General features: G+C 38.6%; 1 protein-coding gene across 1 annotated transcript in view; it reads left to right on the plus strand.

Annotated features, from left to right (window-relative positions):
• ATP8B4 (ATPase phospholipid transporting 8B4 (putative)) overlaps positions 1-14354 on the plus strand; it is a 113798-nt gene that overhangs the window by 14967 nt on the left and 84477 nt on the right. Inside the window, exons 3-4 of the mRNA XM_067556123.1 lie at positions 9315-9428; positions 10776-10874. Of these exons, the coding sequence (XP_067412224.1) occupies positions 9315-9428; positions 10776-10874 (213 nt within the window). The remainder of the gene's footprint in view (positions 1-9314; positions 9429-10775; positions 10875-14354) is intronic.

Here is a 14354-nt window from a genome sequence, read left to right on the forward strand (position 1 = left end):
TAAAAAGAGGTCAGCGACGACAGTCGTTAATCACTCTCTCTCATCATAAACCCACCATCTGCCCACCAAGTTTTGACCTGCTAAAGCACCTATGGTCATACCTGAACCAGTTTCGAACAGGAAAGGGCAATTGTGTGGCCAATCTCTTCAAATGTGGTTTCTTTAACAACCTGTGATGTAGACGCAGTCAACTTCAGACTATGTCACATATCCTTGATATATGCCTACTGACTTACTTGGATGGCGGGCTACTGGCACTTCACCTGGCTGATGACGATGCTATCCAATGGCTGGGCACACTGCACGTATGCTGAGACTATGACAAAATTGGCCACAGAAAGGATTGTTGTAAATTCAAGGCAGGCCAGGACAGGTTGTCACAAATATCTAGTATAAACCTCTTTCCCAATTCGGGAAATGGGAATACCAAGCTGAAGGATCAACCCCATAGTTTGTTTAGATATGGGCAGTTAAACAATAATAATGGGGGTTTGGCTATAGAATGCATAAAAGGATGTGTGATGTGTGTAGAAAGAGTTGACACTGTTGATGGTTTGGACACCGACACCCAGCGAGACACTGATGCGAGGGGACTCCGAGAACCAGATGAGCCCAGATGACTGTATCAGGGGGAACGGTAGGAAGTGGCCCAGGGGCACAGGGTGAGTGGTATCTCCCGCCTATGGCAGGTCAGCGTGTTGAGGTGGGATCCCCGCTGACCTGGGTGGGGACCAGCCCTGCCACGGACAGGGCCCTGGGCTGGGATGTGGAGGGGTTGGGCGGGTCCATGTCCCCCTATCCCTTTGCCACCCCCTTGAGGTGATTGCACATCATTGACCTGAGGGTGCATATTGACTCTGGCCACTAGGCCGTCCGGCCCTGACCCGAGGGTGCGTATTGACTCTGGCCACTAGGCCGCCCAACCGTGATGCAAGGGCACTTATTTGAATTCGAGCATTAGGCTGCACTGCCCCAGTCCCAAGGGTGGTCACTCAGACTCAGTCCCTTGAGGCACACAACCAGAGAGAGGCCAGTCGGGTCAACTGCAACCGCAAGTCGCTTCGCAGCCTTCTCATCCCCCTAACTTCCCCAGCAAGGGGAAACGGGGTGGGCTTACCCCGCAACACATTCCATACATACAACACACAAGAATGTTAATGACCAAGGAATTATCAGTTTTCCAGTGAAATATTACATGGCACCTTTTGGGTATATATCATGACAACAGTGTGTTAGGTGTAGTGAGTAGGTCAGGCCTGACGAGTTGCTGACACAGAGTTGTAAACAATGAACAGGTCTCTTTGTCACAGTGCTATACAATTAAATGAGGAACAGCAGGGTGGTCTAAAAGACTTTTTGGTTAGTAGTCAGGAGTTTGTGTCCCAGTCCAGCAAAGGTATAGGTTGTATTACACTGGTACAGCACAAGATTGATACTGGGGGAAACATACGCATTAAGCAGCTATCTCTTCAGTTAGCAGTAGCAAAAAAGGATGAGGCATTACAGACTATTGAGGAAATGTATCAGGAAAGCATAGCTGAGGCTCCTTAGGTCTCACCCATAGTGCTTATTAAGAAAAAGGGTGGCAGTATCAGATTCTATATAAACTATAGAAAAATAAATGAAGTTCCTTTAAAGGATTCTTATCCATAACCACAAACAGATGATACTCTGGATTCTATGGCAGGTTCAGTCTGGCTTGCCACATTAGATCTTAAAAGTGGAAGTGGATCCAAATGACAAGGGGAAAAATGCTTTCACAGCAGGACAATACATATGGCAATTTAAAGTGATACCTTTTGGCTTGTGCAATAGACCAGCCTTTTTTGAGAGAATAATGGAGGTGGTGTTTCATGGCATGCCTCTCTCAGCCTGTCTGTTATACGCAGAGCATATCTTGGTGCACATTGAGACATTTGAGCAGGAACTGAAATGTTTACAAATGGTTTGATAAACTGAAGGCATCCAGTTTGAAACTGAACCCAGAGAAATATGATTTGTTTCAAAAAGAGGTAATCTATCTTTGGCACACAATTAGTGAAGAGGGAATTTCCACTGACAAAAAGAAAGTTGAGGCTGTACAGAGCTGGCCAACTCCCTAGTCATTCATAGATGTGCAGAATTTTATAGGATTCTAATTCTATTACAGAAGGTTCATTTGTGGGTTTGCCAATATTGCAAAACCACTGCATAGGTTGGGTGGAAAAGAGAAATCATTTCAGGGGAGAGTACAGTGTGATGTAGCATTTTCAAAGTTGAAAAAGGCTCTTGTGACTGTTCCTGTCTTGGCCTATCCATGTTTCAAAATCCCATTCATATCGAACACAGGCTACAGTGCTTACAGTTTTGGGGGCAGTATTGACACAAGAACAGAAGGTACTTAAGAGAATGGTAGCTTATTACAGCAAAAGTCTAAGTTCTCCTGAAAAAAATTATTGCACCACCTGAAAGGAACTCATAAAAGTGGATAAATCTATGACATTTTCATCACTGTTTGTATGGGAGGAAGTTTTTGGTCAGATAAGACCATGCTTCCTTGCAATGGCTTTTTAAATTTAAGAATCCTGAGGGATAGCTTGCCAGGTGGTTGGAGAGACTGCAGTACTATGACACCTGGCCATGAGCATGGTAAAGCTGATGCCTTGCCCAGATGGCCTGGTTGTGAGGCTAATTGTAAACAATGACCTAAGCAAGAGAGCAAGGAATTAGTCATTCAGGGGGATGGATCTGCCTCTTTTTCTCTAATTTCTGAAAACTGACTGCAAAAATGGCATAATATGGTTCTATGTTTGCTCTACCGCTCAGTGATTTGCAGATCAGATATGCTTGGTTTATATGTTAACAGAATAACCAATACAACCTAGGATTTGAGAGTCAAGAGTTATTCTTTAATGGCTTGTACATGGTCATCTACTATAAAATTTTACAGATCACATTCTGCCCTCACTTGCTTCTGGATACCACCACTGGAATTGGAACATAGTTAAGTTTTCTGTTGATGATACATGAGCTGGTAGAATCTGGCTACCTCTCCTGTTGAACTGCATTGATGCTTCAGGGCTGACAGGAGTAAAAAGTAGTATGCATTTATTTTATCCCTAAAACAAGTAGATGTTTTCTGAATGCATACAGGAAGTTGATCTATTGAGTAAGAAGTTGCCATTTTAATACACTTTTAAACAATTCTGCCTTGCATGCATATGGATAAATTTCAATAATTCTTATGTCCTTTATGCATAATGCCCCTACATGCTTATAAATGAAGAGGTCTGAAATTAGAGATAAATGGAGAACCCTGGCAGTCATGATTCTCCCTTAGGGCTCTGGTGCCATTCAGGAACTGATTTGCTTAGGCAACACCATCACAGTTTTATTAAGACATGAAGGCCCTTTATGGGAATTACAGCATTGTGTTCACTCTGGAACCATGAGTGATCTTATGCACGTATCACATATACAGCTTTCATTTGTGTTCTCATTAGGGTTCCTGAAATATTATGAAATCTTAGAGTTCACTCTTGATGAATCCCATAGTGAGTCTGTGACACTAATTATCTGAGTCCCTTGCTAGTAGTGATTCACTCAGTAGAATTAGTTTGTCATGATATATTCATTGCAGAATGTTTAAAGGCACAGTGTCAGCATAAAAATCATATCTGAAAACACTTTATCATATGGTGAAAGTAATTTGAATTTTCAATGTTATTTCAGTTTTAACACCACGATGTTAGCCACAGAGATATGGAAGTTTACGTATATGTTACAAAGATTGTTAAGGGTACCCAGGGTACTAGCTCGGTACTCTTTTATTGTTATTTACAAAAATCCAAATAAATAAAATCAAATCTCACTTTGCTTGGACATTGAAAAGAGACTGGACATTCCATTCTTGTTTCTAGTCAGTTTCATTGTATTAATTCTCATGCACTATCACAATATTGTTGTTTGGGTTTACTACACTGCAGGAGGATGTTTAAATAGCCCAAATCCTTGTTTTCACTGGAATAAAACACATGTTCCTACATGCTTTCAGTGCACAGTAGATTTTGTAGTCTTACCATTTTTGCTACCACCATTTGCTTTATAATAATATTGACCTAGCGTCCCTAGGGTGCAAATCATTCCAAAGAAAGCAAGAAATAGCAGACAGATGGGTGGGGCCATGGCCCTGCCATCTTGTTTCAACCCATGGAACTGTCCCGGTGATTCAGGTGGAGTATACGGCACTATTCAAACAGTTGGTGCAGCTTGAACAGTCCCTTGATTCCTAGGTAGCCTGGAGGAACCATTGTGTCTCTTCTGGAGATGTCAGCTATAGTCTCTCCTGTAACTGGAAGTTATCCTTACAGTTTGTTACAGATTGAAAGTGGATAATTATCAAGTAGGGATGCCATTTGTTAAATAAAATTCTGGTAATGGCAAACCACTGATTGCTATCTTTAGCTTAATTATGCCCTGTGAACCCGAAGTCAGACATGGTGAAAGTGGGTGAAACTCATCTGAAGTCAGTGGAGTTGAACCCGAATAGACCAGGTCTGAATCTGGCTCTATCTGTTTTGTAGGTATAGGTAATACTGTAAGAATACATTTATTTGTAGGCACTGGGAGGTTGAGTCTTTATGTCCTTTATAACATATATGTGTATATCAGTTGTTTGTGGCTGCATTGATACTAGGTTTCTCATCTTCCTCTCCAGCTCTGTCATTCTTGGAGGAAAAAAATTGCTTGCTTTATGGTAGTATGGGAAAGTCTTTGTACAACGTATGTTGTTTAGAGTGTCTTGGAGGAAATAAACCATACAGAAACTAAATTAGTTTCAAAGGGAAATTTAATTTGTTCCCCAAGGAATTCTTCAAAATCAGAGCTTTGTGGATAAATTTCAGTTCATAGACCATTTAGTTTCACCACAATTACAGTTAGGAACCAGGAATGGTAATTTAATGAAGCAGTGCTCAGAGAATTGTGCAAGATTTGTAATGAAAATGTGGCCAGAAATATTTGTAAATCATACTTCCTTATGTAAATTATGGCTAGGAAATTAGACTCCTGAGACATGAGCGACAGTGTTCTCCGTAGATCCAAAAGACTGAAAATGACTGTCTTAGTTGATTGAATTAATGCCCATAGAGTTGAAGAATATTTTTCTAGTTTGAATAATCTAAGCAGATCTGGTTATAAAACAAAATCAAGACATTAATAATATTCTGTATTTGCTGAAATTTTCCACTAATCTCTAAATTAAGGTATGATTACAAAGTACGACAGGTAAGGATACTTTTATTTTATCTTGACTATGCCCTTTAAAGATAATCAGTTAATATCACAAGATGAACTAGAATAACGTGACTGTGCTCTTATTAACAAACTATCCCTTACTAATTAACATATTATATATTCTTTGTATTACCACCACAGCTTGTTAAATATATTTTGCTACTGTGGCTTGTTAAACATAATTAGCACACATATGCTCCAGTCTGGCTGTGGTGAGAAAGAGAAGACAAGTTTTTGGGCAATGTTAGACACTGCTCTTTAGCAAATTTTAGAGAATGAGGAAATAGCTATTGGTGCTGATGTAAATGGGCATGTTGGAGTAGACATGCATGGATATAGTAGCATATGTGGTGGCCATAGCTATGCAACGTTAAATGTTGAAGAAGAAACCATAGTGCAGCTGGCACAAGCCTAGTAGTATCCAACACATTTTTTATGAAAAGAGATGAATATCTTATTACTTACAAGAAGAGTAGAAGGACTAGAAGCCAGAATGAATACTTCCTTGTTTCCTAGCAGAAAATAAAAGATACAAAAGATTGCAGGAGACAGTCTTACTAGTCAACATAGACCTCTCATCTTAGATATTTTTCTTAGAATGAAGGTTCAGAGAAAATCAAAAGAGGGTAACACCAAGGATAATGGGTGAAAACTACAGGATAAGACTGAAGACAACTTTAGGGAGCTGGTTATGAAGAAGATAAGGTCCCCACCACGTGTGGAAATAATGGATATGTTTTGGGATCTTATGGTGATAAATATATTGAAGAGTGATAAGTTGTGGATGAATCAAAAGGGAAAGCCTTTATTCAAAACAGAAACTTGGTGGAAAAACATGAGAGAAAAAGGTTTAAAGTTTAAACTTTGTCAAGGAGTAGGAGCAACAGGGAATACACAGATGGAGGAATACATGAATGTAAAGAAATTGGCCAGGAATATAGTTGCAAAAGTGAAAGCAAAGGTCTTTGGGGAACTTTATGGAAGACTTGGAGCAAAGGAAGGGAAAAAAGAAGTGAAAGCATGAGACAGAAGTACCAAAGATATTAAGGAAGTGAGGTTCATCAAAGGCAAAACTGATATGGTGTTGACTGATGATAAATGCATAAAGAATAGATGGAAAAATATTTTCAACCATTTTAAAAGGTAGAAAGTCCAAGAGAGTGAAACAAATTCACAATGATGAACTTTGGTGTAGTGGAACTTCTCACACCGGATGAAGTGGTAAATGCTGTAAAAGAAATTAAAAATAAGACCTTTTACTTGAGTGTTAACAGCAAATTTAGACCCCATCATATTGTATGTATAGTTGGGATTAAGTTTTTCAATATGTTTTACTCTGCACTTATCAACACTGAATTTTTATCTGCCATTTTGTTGCCCAGTCACCCAGTTTTATGAGATCCCTTTGTAACTCTTTGCAGTCAGTTTTGGACTTAACGATCTTGAGTAATTTTGTATCATCTGCAAATTTTGCCTCTCCTTGTTCATCCCCTTTTCCAGATAAATTATGAATATATTGAACAGCACAGGTCCTGGTACAAATCCTTGGGGGACCCTGTTATTTCTCTCGATTGTGAAAAACAACTGTTTATTCCTACCATTTCCTATCTTTTAACCAGTTACTGATCAATGAGAGAACCTTCCCACTTATCCCATGACTGCTTAGTTTGCTTAAGAGCCTTTGATGTGGGACCTTGTAAAAGGCTTTCTGAAAGTCCAAGTACACTATATCAATGGGATCACCTTGTCCATGTGTTTGGTGATGCTCTCAAAGAATTTTAGTAGACTGGTGATGCATTATTTCCCATTACAAAAGCCAAGTTGACTCTTCCCAACATATTGTGTTCCTCTGAGTCTGATAATTCTGTTCTTTACTATAGTTTCAACCAATTTAGATGTACTGAAGCTAGGATTACTGGTTTGTAATTGCCAGAATCACCTCTGGAGCCTCTTTTAAAAATCAGCGTTACATTAACTATCATCCAGTCATCTGGTACAGAGGTTGATTTAAGTGAGAGGTTACTTACCACAGTTAGTAGTTCTGCAATTTCATCTGAGTTCCTTTAAAACTTTTGGGTGAATACATTGTAAAAACTGGGGGGAGTGTCTTTAAGAGGTCTGCAGAATGGTTGAGTACTTACTTCAAGAAGAGAAATGATACTAAATAGTCCATTATCAAGCTGATAAATGGTATAAAATAAAAAAAAATAAAAAAAAGAATAATGAGGGAGTAATTCTACCTATGCCCACCACTTTCCAGGATGGATATTGCAAGAGTGGATTTCCTTGTCTCTCAGCTCCAGATCTTCCCAACTGCTTGGACTTTGGCCTGAAAAGTGGAGACACTTTTCTTTGGTTAAACTTAAACATACTGCTGTTGTAGTTTTTGGTAGGTGCCATTAATCAGGACTAACTTAAAACAGATCCTCTAATAAAATGAAATAGAATAAAATAGACAACTTCCTCTAAAAAATGGGCTTATAACGCATGTAATGAAAGTGATATTAGATAAGAAATATTAGGTAAGTATTCTTATACCAAATATATGGCCATATGCTGGTTGTCTGAAAAAATGTCCTCAAAATAGACACACACTGAAGCTGTAGACACATCAGTGCATTGTTCCCATGGTCTGACCATCAGTGGCTCCTTGCCATTGTTGGCTCCCAAGCTATTGATTCAGCAGATAAGTCCTCCTAAAAGAAAGAAGAATCTGTAATGGTCAGGAGACATACACACACAGATAGTGACATCTGCTGGGAAAAGCATGAAACCCTTATTGCATTCCCCTTCCCTCCCATCTCCCCAGTCCTACTATGAGGTACTGCTCCTAAAAACATACACACACAGAGTCCTGCTAGAAAAAGCCCTACTGGTTCTTGTCACATGTTTTCTGCATGGATTTTTGGGGGGAGCTGGTATCTCTGCATGTAGAACCTCTGCCCCATGTTCCTCCTCTGTCTGTGGGTTTCATAGTGTTCATCTGGCATCCAGAATGTAGCCAACAGTATCCACTCAGTGATCCAGGGTACCATTTAACGTATGTCTGTATGTATCTATATCAAACTAGAAACTCCACTTTTTTGTGAATGCCATTTTGATTGTAAAACTGCATTGTACCTTCACTGTTGTCTTTTAATCTCCATACTGAACTGAGATTCCTGGAGTGGTTGTCAATGGGCTAACAATGGAAAGCAATCAGGGGCTTGTAACTAAGCAATAGATCATCTGACGAGGGACTTGAAGCCCATGGGAATAGTCATTTGACATGGGGACTGGAAACTTATAAAAGGAAGGGTCTCTTCTCTGCCATTTTAAAGAGAGAGGAGACCAGACTGCAATCCCCCCTTCCCCCCCCCCAAAAAAAAAAAAAAAAAAAAGAAAGAAATTCCAGGCTTTCATAACAGGAAAGCAAATGCAGGTTGTGTTGAACTGGGTTCTGCATTTTAGAGAAAAAATGTAAAAGAATCAAGCAAATGTGTGTGGGTGTGCAGTTTGCTACTGGGTTGTGCTGCATTTTACTCTTAGCACAGCTTAATGTCTGCCTCCTCTGTGCTTATAACTTGCAGTGACATCTGCTGGGAAAAGCATGAACCCTTATTGCATTCCCCTTCCCTCCCCTCTCCCCAATCTTACTATGAGGTACTGCTCCTAAAAAAGGAGTGTGTGTCCATCACTCTGCCTGAATCCACCTTTCTTCTAGTGTGTGCACACTTTTTTTTAATATGCCCAGGATAAGATCTTGGAGATGAGGAATCTTGAAGTTACCATTTATCGTCTAAAGATTTTATAACTTGATTTAAAACATAGTTGAAAATTAGAACTTTGTTTTAGCCTTTAGCCAAAGCTGAATCTATTACCAATAATTTAAGTAATAATTATAATCAACAATTTAAGGAATAATTGTAACAAAATTGAGATGCTACAAGATGACTCTGATTTTAAGTGTCATCACTGCTATGTGTTCCAAACTTGAAGTAGATTTTTGTGTCAGTTTAGATTTTTCTAGTACTACTTTTCATCTTTCTCTTATTTTTCAGAACAATCGCATCAAAACATCTAAATACAACATTCTTACTTTCTTGCCGATTAACTTATTTGAACAGTTCCAGCGGGTAGCAAATGCTTACTTTCTTTTCCTTCTGATTTTACAGGTGATGTATAACTTTCTTTTTTCTCTAAAATATAATTTTGATAATATTCTCTTCTCTTAACAAAGAGACCCAATTATTTGTATCAATAGCAGTGCAATGGTCACTTACAATACCAAACAAATGAGTAAAATTGTTCTATGTTGGTCAGATTTCATGGATATTAAAATGTAGCTGTTGATGGACAACTATCAAATAGCCTAAAATGACTGTTTCCGATTAACTCTGTTACGAGTGCAGTAACATTGAATGGCCATGACAAAGGGGAGAAAGAGGGCCCGTTGGGTATATGTGATGAAGCAGAGAGGGGAGCAGCAGCACCAGACTTCTTTGTTAGGGCATTTCCTCAAATGATTAGATGTACTGAGGTATGGGTGAAGGCCTAGGTTAGTTCTTATTTTATCCAAACTGGTTGGCTTGTTCTCAGTAAAATAAAAATCTTCCCTGTTATTTAAATAAACATTTATATAATCTCTCATTCTTTGTTTGTAGCTCTCGTTTGTTCTCCAATCTCTTTCTCTGTTCTGTCTCACTTTTTATATGCAGTAACGTTATAGCCATGTTGGTCTCAGGATTTTAGAGACAAGATGGGTGAGGTAATATCTTTTATTGGACTAGCTTCCATGGTGAAAGAAACAAGCTGTTGAGCTACACAGAGCTCTTCTTTAGGTCTAGAACCTTTGAAGAAGAAGCCTCTGAAGAAGAGCTCTGTGTAGCTCAAAAGATATTACCTCACCCACCTTGTCTCATTTTTAGAGTTTTCCCTCTTTCTGAGTGTTCTCCCTTGTGTTGCATTTTTGCAGTACCATTTACCTGGCAAAATTTATTTTGGGTTTTACTCGATGTTATTCAGTTCACATTCTGTCTTCTTACACTCTAGTATTGTTTCATGGCCTTTTTTTTTGCCTTACTTGGGCCCTATTCTCCTCTCGTAGATTATGAATACCTTCCACTGAAGTCAATGTGAGTTATTCATCCTGCGGTAGGAGAATGGCTTCTTATATTCCCTGTTCCCATTGCTTGTTTCCTTCATTTTTATTTTTGCTTCATTTTCTCTGCTTTTTTTTTTCTCTCTCCCCATTTTTCTGTCATTTTGCTATCCATTCTATTCTTTCTCTCCTGCATCTACTCTTCTCCCCATATTTCTCTCTAGTCCCCTCTTCTGCTCTTCACTTATGTCCTGTATTCCATTTGCTTCAATTTTACCCTCGCTGTGTATTAATTATATGAAAATGTAACAGACTTTCTTTACTATTACTTTTCATGAAAATTATTAGTTACTTAGAAATATTGTTGTTGAAATTTTACTAAGCTATATTTTAAAGTATTTAATAAAACTTTATCTTGTAGTTGATCCCAGAAATATCCTCCTTGTCTTGGTTTACTACCATTGTGCCTTTAGTGCTGGTATTAGCCATTACTGCTGTCAAAGATGCCACAGATGACTATGTAAGTATTTGCAATAACTTATTCTTACAAAATCTTCAGCCATCCATGTACTGTTACATAAATTGCTATGTAGCATATTATTAATATGTTGTTTATTCTAAAGTAATATTGTATGGAAGGGGCACATGTATTCACTAAGAAGTTTTGTTTTTACTAAGTTTTGCTATTACTCAAGCCTATTTATGTCTTAAAAGGCACAGTGTCCAAAAAGAATTTATTAACTGCAGAAAATGTTCAGAACTGACATCCTTCTGTCACTGTCCGACATGGCAGAAGCCTGTACACGCAGTATTGTTGTAGCAGCAGTATCTGGTCCTAGGGTATAAGGTGATGTCTATACTAGCACTTATGTCGGCAAAACTTTTGTCAATCAGAGGTGTGAAAAAAAACACCCCTGAGCAATATAAGTTTTGCGGGCATAAGCTCTCATGTACTTATGCCTGCCGACATAGTTACCATGGTTTGATGAGTCTGTTTTATTATGTCGACAGGAGAGCTCTTTCTCATTGGCATAATGCGGCTATCATGAGCGCTCTTATAGCAGCACAGCTGTACTGATACAGCTGTGCCGCTGTAACCTTGTAAGTGTAGACATGGCCTGAAAAAGACAAGATGGGCAAAATAATATCTTTTATTGGACCAACTTCTGTTGGTGGGAGAGACAAGCTTTTGAGCTTATGCAGTGCTCTTCTTCATGTCTAGGAAACTTACTCAGGGTATCACAGCTAAATAGAAGGTGGAATAGATTGTTTAGCATAAGTGGTTTAACACACATTATAAGGGACCATTCAAGGTGAAGTGGCCTATTAACATCCCTCCAATCAACGGGTCACTTCACCTTGAATGGTCCCTTAAAATGTGTGTTAACCACTAATGTTAAACAATCCCTTCAACTTTGTGATTAGCTGTGACACTCTGAATACATTTCTCAGATCTGAAGAAGAGTACTGTGTAAGCTTGAAAGTTTGTTTCTTTCACCAACAAAAGTTGGCCAGTAAAAGATATTACATCTCCCACCTTGTCTCTTTAAGAAGACTGTACACTAAGGATCAGTTAAATAGGTGTTTGAGTGAAACGGCCACATGATCCTACAGTCTTTTGCAGAGTACAACTTGTGAGGGAGACATGACAGCTGAAAAAGTGAGGGAACAAAAAGAAGAGAACTCTGGAGGACAGTTTGGATGTATTTTGTTGTGAATTTTCATAGGATTAGGAGAACATGTTGTTAGCAACTCAAGATAGTCTTTCAGGATTTAAAGCACAGTTGATGACGCTTTTTTAAAAAAAAGTAGCAGACTTTACTGGTCCTGATGAGATTGTTAGACTAAATTGAGTTTGAACTGCCTCAGATAATCTCTGTAACCACACACAATCTCTCCACATTAGCTTATGGATAGTGTAACCAAAGTGTTCTTAGTAGTATTTCAGTCTGCAACTTAGTTAGCTTTATTTCCTTTTGCTCTTGAGAATACGATGTAAAATGACAAGTAAAAGAAATCATCTATAATGGATGAAGAGAAGTGCCTCATTAAAATTAAAGTGGTGTTACCTGTCTCATCTTCTCTAGAAGGAGGGGGTATGTTTTACAAGAGAAAAGAAAGCAAAAAATATCAGATAAGATTAAGTATAAAATCACTTTGCACTTACATACTTTTATTCAAGGATCTCCAAGTAATTTGCAAATATTAAGTCTCTTCAATGTCCTATGAGGTAGCTAAGTATTATACTCATTTACAGATGGATAACCTATGAAGCAGGGATTTCAAATGGTTTACCCAAGATCACATAAATGAAGTGGTGGCAAAGCTGTGAACAGATGACAGACTTCCCACTCATAGACCACTAGATTGCCTCTCTCACATCAGCTGTTGTTAACAGTACCAAAGAAACAGTAGAACAAATCTTATAGTGATCAGAAAAGTTACTGGCTACAGATTTAAGATTTATAACCAAAGCAAAACCAAATCCAGCTTGTGACCTTTAATATGAATAAAAATAAATGATGTTGACATGAGTCAGAAGAGCTGAGATGCTGTAGAACTGAACACAAAAATGGATGAGCAACTTAATCTGTTCCACACGCACCTTAAGTCTTGAAATATGGTTGGATACAAACTCTCAAAAATTACTGAGAAAAATCAGGATTAGTCTTCATTAAACAACCAAAGTATCAAACAACTATGGTGTTTAGCTAGAAAAAGTGTTTGGAAAAGAAGTGAATACCATCACCACCACCATCCCACTGCTAAAACAATAAAGGGCGCTAAAAGATAAATCCTCAAACAAGTTTCATTTGAAGTAAGACATTGTCACAGACTGTTTTTGATGAGCTAAAGTCTAGATACATATTTTGTGTGCCATCTTCTTCCTCTTATGCTTCCTTTGTCTCTCTCCAAGAAAATTTGAGTGTATGCTTCTCATTTATAATGGCAGCTCTCCTCCCTCAAAAGGTTTCTCATAGAATTTCACACTACCACTCAACAGCACAAGTTCACACATTTCAATTTATTCTGTCAAAGTCAAAGCATCTTCCACGGTCAGGTTTCCCCCTCCTTCTATTCTCTGTCAATTTGCTAGCTTAATCCTGAAGTTTTCAGTCAGTAATTCTTCGTTCTCCTTTTATATATAGTTAACATATATATTTATTTTTCTGATGTCCACACTTCTAAAAAGATGTTGAACAATTGGAATGGGTTCATAAAAGAGATACAAGAATGATTTGGGTTCTGGAAAACCTTATTAGAGTGTAAACTTAAGAAGTTCTGTTTATTTAGCCTATTAAATATATGATTAAGGTGATTTAATCAGGTTCTATACCATTTGTTGGCAGAGACTTCTTTAATGTACTACACAAACATGTTCAATGGAAGCTGAAACTGGACAAATTCATACTAAAAATATGGTCCACTTTTTTAACAGGGAGGGTAATTAACTTTTGGAAGAAGTTTCCAGGGGACATTGTGGGCTCTCTGGGTATGTCTGCACTGCAAAGAAAAATCCACGGTGCCAAGTCTCAGAGTCTGGGTCAACTGACTCAGGCTTGCAGGACTCGGGCTCTAAAAATAGCAGTGTAGTTCAGGCTTTGGCTGCAGCTTGGGCTCTGAAACCCAGCGAAAGAGGAGGGCCTCAGAGCCCAGGCTCCAGACCAAACCCAAACATCTACACTGCTATTTTTAACCCTGCAGCCCAAGCCCTGTGAGCCTGAGTCAATTGATCCAGGCTCTGAGACTCGGTGCTGTGGGTTTTTCTTTGCAATGCAGACATGCCTTCTGTCACTTCAAGTCTTTAAATCAGTATTGGCTGTTTTTCTAAAAGAAATGCTCTAACTCAAGTAGAAATCATCAATGGGTGAAATTTTATGGCCTGTATTATGCAGGCGGTGAGATGAAGTTATCATAATGGTGCCTTCTGGCCTTAAAAATCTATGAACAATTGTCTCGTTGCCCGCCTCTCGCTCTGCCTGTAAGTTTTCCTTTCTCC

This window comes from Emydura macquarii, unplaced genomic scaffold (assembly GCF_026122565.2).
Source record: "Emydura macquarii macquarii isolate MOO-44397 ecotype Brisbane River unplaced genomic scaffold, CSIRO-AGI_Emac_v2 contig_1644, whole genome shotgun sequence".
Lineage (NCBI taxonomy): Eukaryota > Metazoa > Chordata > Testudines > Chelidae > Emydura > Emydura macquarii.